The 17029-nt window shown below is 43.5% G+C and overlaps 1 protein-coding gene across 1 annotated transcript; it reads left to right on the top strand.

Moving 5' to 3' along the window:
• The first annotated feature begins 1711 nt into the window (after nt 1-1711).
• On the top strand, nt 1712-13941 carry LOC108938962 (uncharacterized). The gene is made up of 7 exons (XM_029259698.1): nt 1712-1809; nt 4341-4583; nt 6062-6088; nt 6188-6269; nt 8929-8967; nt 13243-13349; nt 13619-13941. Exons 1-7 carry the CDS (start codon nt 1731-1733, stop codon nt 13939-13941), a joined length of 900 nt encoding a protein of 299 aa, XP_029115531.1. The 5' UTR covers nt 1712-1730.
• Nucleotides 13942-17029: the final 3088 nt, after the last annotated feature.

Here is a 17029-nt window from a genome sequence, read left to right as displayed (position 1 = left end):
CAGGGAGCAGGTCAGATAGGGTTTACATTACATTTATTTATCAGACTGTTTTCTCCAAAGTGTCTTCCAATGAACTCTATCTAGTGTTATCAGCCCACACACCTTATTCACTGCGGTGACTTACACTGCTAGATACACTACTTACAATGAGTCACTCATCCATACATCAGTGGAACACACTCTCTCTGTCACTCACACAATATGGATGGACCTCAACAGCATGTCTTTGGACTGTGGGAAGAAACCAGAACACCCAGAAGAAACCCACACAGACACAGGGAGAACATGCAAACTCCACACAAACTGAGTGGGGGTCAAACTTATGTCCTCTCACACCACCCAGGCGTGTAAGACAGCAGCACTACTAACTGTGCCACCGTGCTGCCCATGCACCATGCTAGGACGTTTGCTTCAACAAGATTCTGTAACGTCTCTCTTTGATAGGAATTTTTCTGTCTATTATATTTTTATGGGACCACCGTTGTATATGCGGTCCGTCGCTGCTCGAAACGCCGTAAAGCGGCGCATACCTGTATAAAGAGTATATACATTAATACTTCTGTATCCTGACTCACACACAAAGGTGTGCACAAACTGTATGCAGCAAGCACATACAACCCTGAGGCTCTGCCACATTTTACAAGGTCTTGATGTTTTCCAGTGTCTCCTTTGAAACTCTCACCATATGTATATATAGTCACTCGTACCCCATTACTTGTGTCAATCAGCAGGAAAAGGAGTCTAGACCACGGTATGACCCAAGGTGTCATATGCACTGAAAACCACCAGACAGCACCCTCTCTGGAGTATTACCAGCCACCAGCAACTCCTATGATCTATTAGGTGAATCTGTAAAGGGCAACATCCAGGAGCCAAACATTACAGACTCTAAATCACATTATAGTTCATTTTTGCCATTGGTGAAATTACTTGCTACTGCCTTCATTGCTGTTTTGTCTTTATGAGATCTTGTTAGTCATGCTGTTTTGCCTTGGACAAGCATGTAGCACTGTTAAGAAACCTATGTGCCTAGATCCACATTACCATTGCACCCGTATCATCACGATACAACTTTCTGTGTGTCATTTGTTTAACCAAACTACAGTACTTTAATATCTTATTAGCACTTATATAGAGATCAGATCAAATTTTAGAAGTCATTTGTACAGAAATTCTGATAGTTTAGAAGTGTAAAACAAATTCATTAAACAATTAATCATGTGCTATTGTTTTTTTCTGCCATTGATATTAAGAGCCTACACTGGCAGTAAGGGTAAAAGTGAATATATTTCCCAGAAATCATATTACATTTATATGTATTCATTTAGCAGACGCTTTTCTCCAAAGTGGCGTACATCTCATAGAAAATATTACTATTGCATATTTACATGTATCTTAAAGTTATGCTGCATGAATATTTACACACACATTCCTGAACCGCTTGTCCCATTCAGGGTCGCGGGGAGCCAGAGCCTAACCTGGCACCAGAGGGGATAAGGCTGGAGAAGGAGGGGACACACCCAGGACAAGAAGTTAGTCTGTTGCAAGGCACTCCCAGCAGGACTCGAACCCCAGACCCACCAGAGAGCAGAACCCAGTCCAACCCACTGTGCCACCACACCCCCTATGAATGTTTACATCGAGTGTATTTCCTTTTGTTCATTCACCAGCAGGCTGAGATGCTTTCACTTTCATTCTAAGGCAGTGAGACGACTGAGAAAACCTTCCAAATGTCTTTTTCATCAGCTTTCTACGTTGTCTTTGGATTTAGATTATTGATTCTTGTTGATGAGGCCACCTTAAATGAAAGTAAGTTCTAATTCTATGATACAATCATGACGTGCTTTAAAATCTAAGATGATCTTTTCTTCTGGTATATGGTAGGTTTTCTGTAGATACGAAAATAGGGTTGCATACTTGACAAACAAGACGGGTAATTCAGTATTCAGTGACTATCTTGGAATACATTTTTTGATCTTCAGCTCAAGCTGAATCAGTCAAAGTGGTCTGCCCTGCTCGGAGGAGGTCCTGGGGCAGATCAAGGACATCTTTTAGAGTTTATATCTCTGATGTAAAATGGTAATGCTTAGGGAACCGCAGGAGGGGGTGGACATTGTTCATCATTATCTATGCCAGGCCTGTTGCCACCACAAACCTCAGAGGATAAACAAGCTCGAAATAAATGTATGGAAGTTGTTTCATGTATTTAAATCTACACAGTTCTTACTTAAGGGGGTTTATTTCTTCTGCGAAATCACCTTGTTAGGTAACTTGCTCTTGTGAGAGGATTGAATTCACGGAGATATAGATAAGCCCAACACAATGATGATGTTTTGCACTACAATGGTAACAATCTAGGGGTGCAGTGGGTTGGACCGGGTCCTGCTCTCCAGTGGGTCTGGGGTTCAAGTCCTGCTTGGGGTGCCTTGCGACGGACTGACTTCCCGTCCTGGGTGTGTCCGCTCCCCCTTCGGCCTTACGCCCTGTGTTGTCGGGTAGGCTCCGGTTCCCCTCGACCCCGTATGGGACAAGCGGTTCAGAAAATGTGTGTGTGTGTGTGTGTGTGTGTGTGTGTGTGTGTGTGTGTGTGTGTGGTAACAACCTAAACCAGTCAACAGAAAATATTCTGGTAATAATTTGGATCATATAAACACTTATTCAGAAATTTGGACAAGCTTTCTACTAGTACCCTTGACTGAGGAACTTACCTTGAATTTCTCCAGTAAAAGTTAGCCTGTTGTGCAAAAGGGTAAATCACTGCAAGTAGCTTAACCTTGTACGATGCTTTGGAGAAAACCATCAGCTAAATTCATAGGCCCTAAAAATACATTTACATTTATTCATTTGGCAGATGCTTTTCTCCAAAGTGATGTACGTTTCATAGAAAATACTATGTGTGTATTACATTAGGAGAAAAAGAAACAGCTGCAGATGTGTGAATCTTAAGTACAGTTAGTTTCTTTCCATCATATGCACCAATGTTCATCACACAAGTAGTTGCATAAAACTCAGAATACTGATAACTCCTGATCTGCCACGCCCACACCACTGGAGCAACAAGTCACACCTGGGGCTTGGCGAGGATGGAGGCATTAAAGGTTGAGGCAGAGCTACAGCTAACGCGGAACCTTGTTTGCCTAGCGCTCACTCACCTTGTGAGTCAGCACTCTTGTTCTCCCCGTCCCCCTCCCCGGCCCAGCTCCTTGTTCCTTACCGTGTCCTGACCTGGTTTTTGACTTCTTGTGTTTTGAACTTTTCGCCTGTCCCTTGACCACGTCTTTTGGATTTCCCTCACAAGAACGAACGCACATTGAAGACCCACGCCTGTCAATGACTACGTTTCTCGGAAGCTCCCCAAAAATAAAAGCCGATTCAACCTGCACTTAGGTCTGTCAGCTCATTTCCGGATTGGAACATGACATGATCACCTTCCTACTATCATTTTTTTAAGAGATGCACAAACATTTACATACATTCCAGGAGTAGCTCTGTAAAGGCTTGTCCGGGCATGATCATAAAGTTAAGATGCATGAACACTGACACCTTACTTGAGCTTAAGAGATCATGGGTGAAGTGAGTCTGGAAAAGGTGATGTGGAAGAGCGTAACAGTCTGGTTGGGGTGTAGCGGTTGATCACGTCTTGTAAATAGCTGGGAGCAGTTCTATTGATGTATTTGTAGGCCATAACCAGGGTCTTGAAATTGATCCGGGCAGCTATAGGAAGCTAGTCCAGAGAAATGAGTACAGGAGATACATGGGAATGCTTTGGCAAATCAAACGCAACTCCTGAACAACTCTGTGGTTATTGTTTAATATTGCTCTGATGAAGTCATTAGTTCATTGTTAGAACAGCAGCGTACGGATTATCTCAAACATTTGTAGTGGATTTTCTTTACAAGGGAGTGTGTTATGCCCAGGATACTTACAACTTATGTGTTGCTTTTTGTTTATTTTTCGAATTTTTAAATTGTCTGTGTTCTATCCAATTAGCAATGTCACTGTGTGTTGTTATTGTTATATGTACTGAACTGTGTCGGCACCTGTCATGCATGACGTCATCAGAAATGACCTGATCGACTGAATGATGTTTGTATAGTGTTTGGCATGTGATTCAAGTAAAAAGACTCTTTTGCTAACCATAAATACTTTATGGATCTTGTCCACATTACATGTATGATGTTTCGTTGGATTCCAGTTCATTCCCCTGTTAATTCCCTGGCACACTTTTCAAATCGGGAACCTGCAGACCTGCAAGGCAATAGCCGCAACCTCTACACCTCCTGTGTATGCATTCCTGTTGTGTATTGTCCTCTCAGTTCGTTCCTGTTGTATCCCTGCAGCAAAGATCTTTTGCGTTGCCTGCAAAGAGGAAGGATGTCCGGAAAAATTAACAAAAATCTACAACACAAGCGAAAACACCCCTTTCTGGGTAAACGAATCTGAGATTCAAAGCTGTGCGGACACTTCCCTCAAAGTATACACCCCATGCGTGCATAACCTAACTGTATTTCTGCCAACTGAAAACAATGCAGACAAGTTTCATTTTGAAGGAGGAGGCATCCCACTGAAATCAGATTATGAACGTGAGTATTATGATTTATATAAATAAATGAGTAGGTCCAAGGGGTCTTTATCCGTCTAATATATTTGTTGGTAAATTATGGAATTTACATTTTCTCATGGTGGTTAACTGTTAAGGAAGTAGTAAAATTACTGTATGTAGTTACAAAAAAACTATGTAAATGTGAAAGAATCTTTTGGTCTGAAACAGGGATTTTTTTGATGCTCATCCTGGTGCCATTCTGTGTGAAACTAGATGAAACTGGTTTTGTAATTATTGTAGAGCCCCCCGGAGCTACGGGAGACAGGGTTTTTCATTGCTCTTTATTGAACACATACAGTCTTGACAAAAACACCACACAACGTAACATTCTTTATGCAGGCTCATTAATGACAAAACATTCTATAATAAACCAGACCAAATCATTGGAAACCCTTAAAACTAGTTGAAATTTAGATATATTTTCAATCATCTCAATGAATGCATCAAACCACACAACCTATTTCTGACCAAAACTGCACAAGTAGATGTTTATTAACTGTAATCACAAATTAAATGAAACCAGTAATGCTGCCAAAAAGAAGAAAAATCAGTTTATTTATATTGATTCCAGTAGGTGTATTCCTCAGTCGGTGCAAACTACAGTAGATGTTCAGACAAATGTGCTTATGTGTGAGAACATCATCCATCCATCCATCTTCCTCCGCTTATCCGGGACCGGGTCGCGGGGGCAGTAGTCCAAGCAGAGCTCCCCAGACTTCCCTCTCCCTGCACACCTCCTCCAGCTCCTCTGGGGGAACCCCAAGGCGTTCCCAGGCCAGCTGGGAGACGTAGTCTCTCCAACGTGTCCTGGGTCTGCCCCGAGGCCTCCTCCCAGTGGGACATGCCCGGAACACCTCACCAGGGAGGTGTCCAGGAGGCATCCGGAACAGGTGCCCGAGCCACCTCAACTGGCTCCTCTCGATGCGGAGGAGCAGCGGCTCTACTCCGAGCTCCTCCCGGGTGACCGAGTTCCTCACCCTAGAGAACATCATTGAAGGATAATTATTTAAAAAACTCAGTTAAAGAAAATAGCGGGCGGTGTGTGGTTGCCCAGCGGGTTTGGCTGGGGCCTACTCTGTGGTGGGCCTGGGGTTCAAGTCCTGCTTGGGGTGCCTTGCGGTGGACTGGCATCCAATCCTGGGTGTGTTCCTTCCCCCCTCAGCCCTGTGTTGCCGGGTTAGGCTCTGGCTCGCCATAGACATTCCGTGTGTGTTAAAGAAAATAAACACAATAGAATGAGCATAAAACCAAACATCTGATTTTTACAGCTTTTATAGAATATATGTATTTTACAGTGCTTCAGACATTATGTAAATGTACAGTATATGAATACTGGAAGGATGTCTAGGTAAGCCTCGAGAAGAAAATAAGTGGTACCTACAAAGGCAGTTTTGGTGTTCTGGAGTAAACATTTAACAACTTTGCAAGTATTTAACTTTTTTTTTTTTTTTTTTTTAGCCTGCCCACCTTTGCCACAGGAGGGTGGTAAGTAGTTTTAATGTCATCTAGCTTTAACATGCTTAAATGCAGCATTGAGCTGGTGGCATGTGCTCTAACACTGATCTATTGTTGTGTACACTTAAGATATTTCATCTAAGCAGAGTGGAACCCAAAATGCCAGTGAATCCATCAATTATCATTTTGGACTTGTAATCGCACTTATAAGGTAAATATCAAAACGAACTACAATTTTTCCACTGCATTGCCTGATTGTTTACTGCTCTTGGATTACTTCTCAAGCTACTGCTGTTCCTTCCTTGTGTAGAAAACCACAAGTGGTTTCCAGAAGTTGGATTTTGGCTGGTTGGCACTTCCACACACACTATTGCTTCTCATACAGAAAAGCAATCAACATTTTCCCAAAAACTCCAATTCCTCTCCTAACAGGCTCTCATACAAAAAAACATTGTTACTTTTGCTAATATACAGCACTTACACTACAGGCCAAAAATTCAGTGCAGCACCATTTATGTGGTGTGGTGTGGTGTGGTGTGGTGTGGTGGGTTGGGTTGGGTTGGGTTGGGTTGGGTTGGTCCAGGTCCAGGTCCTGCTCTTCGGTGGGTCTGGGGTTCGAGTCCCACTTTGGGTGCCTTGTGACGGACTGGCGTCCTGTCTTGGGTGTGTCCCCTCCAGCATCATGCCCTGTGTGCCAGGTTAGCCTCTGGTTCCCTGTGCCCCGCAGGGGGTGAGCGGTTTGGATGGATGGACCATTTATGTTGTAGTGTGTGTCTTTTTTCCACAGACCAGAATGGGCATAACAAGACAAAAAGTGTCTATTATGCCAAAGCTGTCTGTACCAAGTTAAAGAAACTTATCGTACTTATGTTAAGTTCAAGTTGTTTTTGTTGTCATTCCTCTATCTAGCTTATATAGTGTGGAACGAAATATTGTTTCTCCGGAGACCATGGTGCAACACAGAACAGGAGTACAAGACAGTAAATAAACACACAGGACAGGACGTGGACGCAGATGCGGACATGGGCTGTGGACTGTAGGCAGTTTGTAGTGTGGACCCAAAGTGGCCACTGCGTGCTACCTTGCCGCCATCTTGTACTCTCAAGCCATTACAACATAATGTCACATTTGAAACAGCAGATGCTATTATTATTAATTCATTTAACTGACGCTTTGCTCTAAAGTGACACACAACGTTAAGCTATTTACAATTATGTACCCTTTCATACAAGTGGTTAATTTTTCCTGAATCAATTCAAGATAAGTACCTTGATTAAAAGTATTACAAGAAATGGGTGGCTTTCGAGTCCATGAGACCTTATTGAAATAAAGTACAAACATATACTGTAAGTAGTAATTTAGTTATTTAAATCATTTTGGCACACTTTCTGAGAGCAGGACTGACTCACAGACAGGTGCCTCCAAAACACGCATTTGTGCTATTTATACAAACAGGAGCTGTTGAATGATAACAGTCAGGTATTGGGCATGGGGAAGATCTGGGAAAAGGTCAGGGTGTGTGCTGTGGTCTACTTCTCAGGGTCATACACCATTCTAGTGCCAGAGCAGATTAAAATGTAGGATAAGGACACCGTCCTTCCTCCCTTCATGCTTCGACAGCTACATGTGTGGTGTAAATGTTCATGCACCGTAACTTCATGAGCATCACCAGATAAAGCCTTTATTCAGCCACTACTCTGACATTGTTTTTGCTTGCTTGTGTATTTTATTATATAAAAAAATTTTTTTAAAAAATTTGGTAGGAGGGTTCAGAATTTGTCTATCCTGTGTTTTTATGCACCTACTTGAAAGATGAACCTCGGTGCAACAAGTGGTAAGTAACAAACTAGGTTTACTTGAGTCACATGTCTGCAGCTATGTCTCTTTCTCTTAATGTAATGCATAAATTGTACTTTTCTTGAGTTGTGTAAATGTAAATGTAAATGTACATGTACATGCAGGAGCATTCTAAAGGGGTGGCACCCCCCCCCGAAATATGATTGGCCCCGGTGCCCCCCAACACCATTGGGCTAGATTACTGTCAATCTGACAGTCCTCAATACCATTGAATCAGAGTGCTGTCAATGCTGCCTGATTTGCAATGCGGAATCACAGTAACACATTTTTTAAACAGGAGGAGAGACACAAGTCAAACATAGACCACGTGTCTGTTAATGGTATGAACACACTCAGTTTTATTTTTTGAAATATATGGACTGGGGTGTTGTTCTCTGCTGCAATAATATGCAGAGGTGGACTCCAGATAACAGCAACAGTATGTAGCCTATGCACATGACTATGCACACACGTGCCCCAATCATAAAAACAGCTTCAAACATGAATGCCCTTGCCCTCATGTAAATAAAGCTTTAATCTCTTGCAATAATGAAGATCTTGCATCTAGCTTCAAATATTTTTGTATTTTTACATAGTGTGTAGTTGTCATGCGTAAAAATACATTATATTTTTGGTTTTTAAATCAGTTTTAGGTGACATTTTTGTTGTCTGGGAACTGATTTTCCTGAAAATAGAGAAATATGAGAATTCATGTCAATTTGATTCTTGCGTAACAGGGTAATTTCATTAAATTACCACCATTTAGCGAGTAGCAGGTGTATAACTGTGTTGACACAACTTTTTAAGGCTACGTGCTACTATTGTATTGCCTACTGTTAGAGCTTGGGGCTGTGTTTGACTATGGTGACAAAGTCTTCCTCTAAGGTTTGCTGTTGAGAACAACAGTCCACACCTGTGATAGCAAGGCTGTTCTCAGCCCATTCAGTTTAGTATTCTTTTGTTTTAGATAATGTAAGATCCAGATGTAGAATTTAAAGGAACAATGCAATAAAATCTTATTTTATGTTTTACAGTTGTGTTGCAGTGGCTGTAATAACGTGTATCTATTTCTGGTATGTATATCAATACCTTTCTAATGATAATAATGCAGGTAACACAACCAATTAATTTTTGTATAGGAAACCAAAATGACAAAAATGTTAGATCCTAATTTTCATTTTCTATTAGCAGAGATTGTGTACTCATTTATACTGTATGAACATAATGGTTTTTATTCCTTTTATTTTTGAGTTTGGAAAACGGAGAAAGTCTCACAACCCCTGGGGATGCCTAATGCCTAATGTTCACCAGAGGCACCACCTGTGCATCACGTAACTAATCCAGTAGACCTGTTTTCAATTACCCTCATCACCAGCCCCCCAGTCCTATAAAAGGGGTGGGGTTGCACAGTGCACCGGTATCTATGTGCTGTTGTGGAGATCATTGTACTTCATGGCTGTGTCTGGATGTTACAGAAGAACCTACCAACTGAAATGACATCAGCAGAGTCACATGAACTCATGGATGTGGTGGATGCTATTGGTGAACAACTGAATTCACACTGCAAATACCTTCAAAACTTAGTTGACTGTGGCACACTATTTTAATAAAATCTTTTTTTGTTACAATTCCAAGGTTGTGTAGGGGTGTAACATAAAGGTTTTGTATGAGCTGAGTTATGAATTTACAAGAAATATGGTGCACAATCAGGACAATGTTTAATGTTTTGGTGAAATGACAATAAAAGTGTACAAAATAAAGCAACAAGCAAACCTTACAAAAGTGGACAGAATGCAAAGGATAATCAAATACAAATAAAAAGCATAACCTAACCCAACTCATGTAGACAAGCCATTTTCAAACTCCACCCTGGAAACAAAAAAACTGGGTCTTCCGCCAGCTTTCTAACTACACTACTCTTATATTATAAAGAAAGAAAACAAGTGTAAAAGTAGTATAAAGGTAATACAAAGAAAGAAGCAAACATATCAAAGTACTAACCACAAGAGAGGGGCTGCACAGTGGTGCAGTGAGTAGTGCTGCTGTCTCACAGTACCTGGGTGGTACAAGAGAATGTGGGTTTGATCCCTACTCAGTCTGTGTGGAGTTTGCATGTTCTCCCCGTGTCTGTGTGGGTTTCCTCTGGTTTCCTCCCACAGTCCAAAGACATGTGGTTTAGGTTGCCCCCCCTCATGTGTGAGTGACACAGAGACAGTGTGTTCCACTGATTTATGGATGAGAGACCCATTATAAGTAATGTATCTAGCAGTGTAAGTCACCTTGGTGAATAAGTATGTGGGCTGATAACACTACATAGAGTTCATTGGAAGTCAGTTTGGAGAAAAGTATCTGCTAAATAAATAAAATGTAAAACAAAGAGGATGAGCAAGAGCACTAGAAAACTTCAGCACATCTTATATTTCCCACAATCTATCTCCCACAACTATTTACAGTAATCTGTTTCTGTTTTGGGGGGGCGTTGTGGTGCAGCGGGCTTCGCCGGGTCCTGCTCTTTGGTGGGTCTGGGGTTCAAGTCCTGCTTGAGGTGCCTTGTGATGGATTGGCGTCCTGTCCTGGGTGTGTCCCCTCCCCCTCAGCCTTGCACCCCGTGTTGCCGGGTTAGGCTCTGGCTTGCCGTGACACCACTTGGGACAAGCGTTTCAGCCAGCATGCGTTTCTGTTTAGATGGAGCACTCTTAAGTCAGTCGTTACAGTATCTACACTAAGATATGTTACATGGAGAGGTGTCCTTTTTTCCGTTTTGGAGTTTCACAGAAAAAAACCTTTACCATAGTGATCACCAACAATGATGAGACAGCCTACAGAAAGGAGGTGAGGCTCCTGGCAGAGTGGTGCCAGCACAACAACCTGTGTCTCAGTGTCAGTAAAACTAAGGAGCTGGTGATTCATGCACCCATCTACATGGGGGGGACATTGCAGAGAGGGTCAACAGCTTCAGATTCCTAGGGGTCACCCTCACTGCCAAATTCACATGGACTGAGCACATAGCATCAACCATCAAGAAGGCCCATCAACGTCTCCACTTCCTCAGGCGTCTGAAGAAAGCCTGGATGTCCACTACAGTCCTTACCACTTTCTACAGGTGTGCTGTCGAGTCTGTCCTCACAGGGTGTGTTACATCCTTGTGTGGCAGCTGCTCCATACAGGACAAGAAAGTCCTACAGAGGGTGGTCAAAACAGCTCAGAGAATCATTGGTACACAGCTACCAGCAGTCCAGGACGCCTACACCACACGCTGCCTCAGAAAGACAATGCGCATAATGGAAGATCATAGTCACCCCGCATGGGCACTTTTCTCTTTTCTGCCATCTGGAAAGCGGCTCAGGTCTATTAGAACCCACACAGCCAGGTACAGGAACAGCTTTTTCCCCACTGCTGTAAGAGTATACAACACTAACCAATGTGCTACCTTTAGTAACTGGAGTTGGACTGCTCCACCCAAGGACATTGGTAAATTATACTGTCATCTTAAGCATTCTTATTCTCATTCTCTCATTCTGAGTTCTCTGGCTGTCAACTGGTATTATTATTACTGTTACCACTATTTATTGTCATTGCTATTAGCATTACTCACTGTCATTGTCATTGTTTTGTTTGTGCAGTGTCATGTCTAGAAGACATTATTAGCTCATTTGTAGAGTTTTGTAACGTTTTTGTTTGTCGATAAAGTTTATTCAAAAATCAAGCGCATCACTTCCTGTTTGTCAGACCAGGAAAGGCAAGGACGCCACATGGCCAGCAGCACAAGGATCTGATGGCATCCACAGCTAAGGACTGAGAAATCAGTGTCCTAAGTGACTGGAATTCATCATTTAGAGTCTTAAGATAGGATATTAAGAATTATTTTATAAAAATATAGAACAATTTACGTTCTAAGAATGTTTTTACAAACGAACATGTACATGTAAGCTGTACGGTTATGTTAATGTTTTCCACATCTATATAATGTTTTGTTATGTAAAATAATGATACACACTATTTTTGTAAATTGATTTTCTTTAATTTTTTTTGTATTTTGGTCACAGTTTTCACTCCATGTCTTGGTGAAGGAGTCATCAGTAAAGTCTCAAAAAATACGACAACGACTGGTTTCTTCATCTTGAATGGAGTTTAGCTTGGTGTTTAGTCTGCGGTTTTTGCACCTTGACGAGAACACTAGATGCAGTATTTCTGTTGTCTCTGTCTTTGTCCATAGTCTGTGGAGAAGCATTCAGGAAGAATTTCATGATACATGTACATGGTACTTGTATCTATGACAATAAACTTGAAACTTAAATGCTTTCTAAAATTCTGAAGTTTATTTAACAGAACTGCCTATTTAATGCAGATAAAAAAAACTAGGATGCCCATCAACAGCCCCACGTATCAGCCTCTGTGTACAGCACCTAGGATAGTGTCATGATTTAAAAATTGTGAGTGTCGTATACACACACACACATTTTCAGAACCGCTCGTCCCATACAGGGTCGCGGGGAACCGGAGCCTACCCGGTAACACAGGGCGTAAGGCCAGAGGGGGAGGGGACACACCCAGGACAGGACGCCAGTCCATCGCAAGGCACCCCAAGCGGGACTCGAACCCCAGACCCACCGGAAAGCAGGACTATGGTCTAACCCACTGCGCCACCGCACCCCCCTGTGTCATGTACAGCTCCCAGTATGTGTGTCTAAGTAACAGGAAATTCACCCCCAGGACTTGTGGGATGTGGCCTAGCTTTCCAGGATCTGGAAAAAGGGAAGTTCATACTGGACCGTAGGCGGCATCCACTCTACATGAGTGAAGCAATTTTGGAGACTGTGCTTTTTAAAATGTCACTACATTTACAGCTGATCAAGGCAGGGTCCTGGAGGTGGATGCCACATGGAGAGGCCAAGAGATTACAGCTATTTGTGTCTATGCTCCAGTGGAGACTGCAACATCTACAGGGTTAACCTCTCTAGAGCCACCCATCACCTTGGTAGAGCTGTCAAAGCACTTGCGAGGATGAACCACTGGAAGGTTCCAGGTAAAGACGGCCTGCCTGTAGATTTCTGTTCCACCTTTCGGGACATGCTTGGTTCTGCTTTTCTTGAGGTTGTTGAGGAAGTGGTGGGCTGAGGCAAGCTCGCTCAGAGTGAGATTGAGGGTCTTGTACTTGTTGTTCAAGAAAGGTGATAAGGCTGAACAGAACAACTGGAGGCCCCTACCACACTCTGTGTCCATGTAAAAAAATCACTGTAAAAACTCTCACTGAGCACCTGAGGAAGGTTATACCTGTCCCGTTACACCATAACCAAACGTATCAGGTGCCTGGGCAATCTGTAACCTGGAATTTACATCTTATCCAGGATACGATTGCCTGGCTTTAGCAAAAATTTCCCTCGTGCTGCTCAGTTGGGACCAGGAAAAGACAAGGAAGACTCAGCTGCCACTGCCATTTTAAGGTTTTGGGCAGGTTGGACTTTGTCCCTAATTTCCTGGGATGGGTTGGAGCATTCTGTAACGTCGGTAGCCAAGTGTCCATCAACGGAGTGGGTGCACCAGCTGAGTGGTGTGAGGCAAGGGTGTCCTTTGTCTCCCCTCCTCTACATGCTCCACAAACAGCCGCTGCTGGCTTCTATCCAGGCCCACCTAGGAGTAGATAGCCTGCCCATTCTGGGGGACAGCAGGAGCATGGTTAGACTAGCACAGTATGCAAATGGAACCATCTTGTGCTTAACTCAGGCATTCAGAGAGCATCTGGTGCAACACTTAACCTCAGGAAAACCAGGATCAAGTATTTTGGGCCTTGGAAGTCCAAGCAGGATGCTGCTGGCAGTCTCTCGCTGTGCAAGGGGCCTCTCAAGGTCTTGGGGCCCACGTGCACAGGGACAGAGACCCTTAGGCTTGTTTCTTGCTACTGTGGGCATGCTAGGGCAGTCTGGTCTCAGGTGGAGTCCTTGTGCAAAAGCCTACATGGCAAAACTGAGCTGGCTTTTGATGAGATCATGAAGGGATGGACCCCCAAAGGAAAGAGTGCTGTCTTCTTTAGGACATTGGCTCTGTGAGAGAAAATTTCATCAGTTGTTCACTTTACTTTTCGTAAGGTTCTTTATTCGTCTTCAAACGATGAATTAGGGATTGTCTGTAGTAATTGCTTGCAAGAATATGTAATACACCCAGTGCACCTGGTCTGCTGCTACGCAAAGACAAGGTGGCAACATCACAAGAAGAAACTGTTCCCGTGGGATGAGAGGAGTTCGCTTACCCACGCGTCTACAAGAAGAACAAGGTACAAGGCTGAACTAACAGTTCTATTAACAGAAATTTACTAGCCCTACCCCATAGTGTATAAATATCTGTATTCTGCTTGTCCTCAGTGTGACTCTCTGGAGGAGACCTGTCCTTTGCGTAACTCTCTGGAGGAGGCTCACCCGTGTGCACACGTATTGCAATAAAGGCTTCTGTAACCTGAGACCAAGTGTCGGCGTCGTCCATCAGTTTTCTTACCGCAGCTCTCAGTCACTAAACAAGAATTGGGGAATGCAAGGGTCAGCCTTGTTCAGAAAAGGGCAGACTTGGGAGCACGGGGAGTATTGTTGGAAATTAATGTAGAGCTAATGTTCAGATTGAAGCAGGATGCGATTCAGTGTGGTTACGGAGCTGCTAAGGAGAGGTGGAAGAGTCTTTTCGGGTTTTAGCAGACATTTTGTTGTCCTGTCTTGGTCACAAGTTTTAATGGACCCCTTGTCTTGTGGATATTATTGTAGCCTCTGCTACATTAGTTCATATGACGTCGTAGTGCTGTGTGTTGGTCGATTTTATTGTTATTGATGTATAATAGTTTGTATTAATACGGAAAAGGTTATGGGTTTTGTGAGCTGTTGATGTGTTTTTTTTTTTTAATTCCTCTTGTATTGTTGGGTTCTTTTCTTATCATTTGGGCAGCTACGTGTTAATTCAGATGCAGTGCAAAAGTGCAAACGGGAGATGGGTTAAATTTTCTGCGGAAGGGGGATGGAGATAAAGAGAGGTGGGAGACAGAGAGAGGAAGAGGGAGTGGACTGAAGTACTGTGTGTGTGAGAAGTTTGGTAACTGGTCAAGTTATATTGTGATTTATTGAGACTGTGGGGTTATATTAAAGGGTAACTCGGAAAGAAAACGTATCGGGTTTGGATGTTTAACTCTGGACCTGTCTGGTTATCTCGTCGAGAGGAGAAGGTATGAGAGAGTCAGTGTAAGGAAGACTCATTCACGTGGGTTGTTCCCGCTGCAACCAAAGCTGAGGCAGATAAGTGTCTGGGACTTGGGACACCAGAAAAAAAGGACCCTGGGTGAGCTGCACCACCGCACTGCCCTCGTCAGGGAAAGAGAATGGGGGGACTGGTTCGTCGACCGTTGGGGAGTTTCGAGCAGCAGTGAGTAAAGACTTTTTTTCCCTTCGAGGTGAACAGCTGAGATCCAACAAGCGCGCCAACATCTAACGTCCCATGAACTGAGGGGTATTGGATACTAATGGATATTTATATTTGCTTTTAAATTCTGATGTTTATTACTTTTTGTATTATTGATCTAAGATGTTTGGAGACGTGAGTAAGCTCTGTCATGTGTTTATGTTGAGAGATGGTTTTATAATGAAATGTGGGGATGTTTTATGTTTGTGATGTGGAATGTTGGAAATTTTATTTTGTTATGGTATTGAATAAATTAAAAATAAACTTAAAAAAAACCAGGGAGTGTGGTGGTGCAGTGGGTTGGCCCAGGTCCTGCTCTCTAGTGGGTCTGGGGTTCGAGTCCTGCTTGGGGTGCCTTGCGATGGACTGGCGTCTCATCCTGGGTGCGTCCTTACGCTCTCCGTTGCCGGGTAGGCTCTGGCTCCCCGTATGGGGCAAGCAGTTCAGAAAATGTGTGTGTTTAAAAAAAAAAAAAAAAACCATGAGCTGAGGGGAGGAAACCTGGGACTAAGTTGTGTGTTTTCTTCTTGAAATATGCCATTGTAAGTTATCTGGTTCTGTATTAAATATTTCTTCCATTTTTTATACTGGATTCTAATTACATAATTTTCATTATTCATGTTTGTTTTGTTTTTAACTTAAACTTTTCAGAACCGCTTGTCCCATACGGGGTCACAGGGAACCGGAGCCTACCCGGTAACACGGGGCGTAAGGCCGGAGGGGGAGGGGACACACCCAGGACGGGACGCCAGTCCGTCGCAAGGCACCCCAAGCGGGACTCGAACCCCAGACCCACTAGAGAGCAGGACCGTGGTCCAACCCACTGCACCACCGCACCCCCTACTAGAAACAATATTCTGTTCATAATGAATTAGCAGGCGAAAGGACGTATTGAGATAGGCTGTCAATATGCCCCTCCTCGAACCGACAAACTTAAACTTTATTCAAATAAATTATTAATGTTACAGGGGGGCGCAGTGGCGCAGTGGGTTGGACCGGGTCCTGCTCTCTAGTGGGTCTGGGGTTTGAGTCCTGCTTGGGGTGCCTTGCGGTGGACTGGTGTCCCATCCTGGGTGTGTCCCCTCCCCCTCTGGCCTTCTGCCCTGTGTTGCTGGGTAGGCTCTGGTTCCCCATGACCCCCTATGGGACAAGCGGTTCAGAAAATGTGTGTGTGTGTGTGTGTGTGTGTGTGTGTGTGTGTGTGTGTTAATGTTACACACAGTTAACCCTTCACTTTCCCCTCTTCTGCAGCAAAGCATTATAAAATGCTTTATGCTTGAGCAGTGTCTGCCAGAATGATTTTTCACCATCTGTTTGTAGTGGTCTGGCAGGGACTCAGCCTTGAGTCCTACATTAGACCACAAATTCACCAAATGCCACAAAGGGAAAGATAGCCAGAGGTTAACAAAATGCTGGTGTGGGTGTTCCAGGGGAGCTGCTAGACGGAAGCAATGTTGTGTAAAAACAGGCAATCAAAGGGAAGTCAGGGACCCCCCCTTCCCCCCGTCCTTCCCCAGGTACATCACCTTCCTCCTCACATACTCATGTTTCCCACCCCATACCAAGCCAAACTAATCTTTAACAAATACTCTCTGTAAGCTGCGAGGCATGGGGTAGACGTGAGCTAAGTAAAGTAAGGCCAGGAGGACATCGACTTTAAGAATCAACACCTTACCCAGAAAGGACAGGGACCTCCCCTTC

The sequence above is a fragment of the Scleropages formosus genome, chromosome 17, assembly GCF_900964775.1.
Source record: "Scleropages formosus chromosome 17, fSclFor1.1, whole genome shotgun sequence".
In the NCBI taxonomy this organism is placed as follows: Eukaryota; Metazoa; Chordata; class Actinopteri; order Osteoglossiformes; family Osteoglossidae; genus Scleropages; species Scleropages formosus.
Note: the sequence above shows the minus strand (reverse complement) of the source record. Positions and strands in the feature narration are given on the sequence as shown.

Coding starts and splice junctions, on each gene's coding strand:
- LOC108938962 (XM_029259698.1), top strand. CDS start 1,731: ATGTCTTTTTCATCAGCTTTCTACGTTGTCTTTGGATTTAGATTATTG. Junction 8,968..13,242: donor ATAACGTGTATCTATTTCTG/GTATGTATATCA, acceptor CATCTTATCCAG/GATACGATTGCCTGGCTTTA. Junction 13,350..13,618: donor CATTTTAAGGTTTTGGGCAG/GTTGGACTTTGT, acceptor TGCTTAACTCAG/GCATTCAGAGAGCATCTGGT.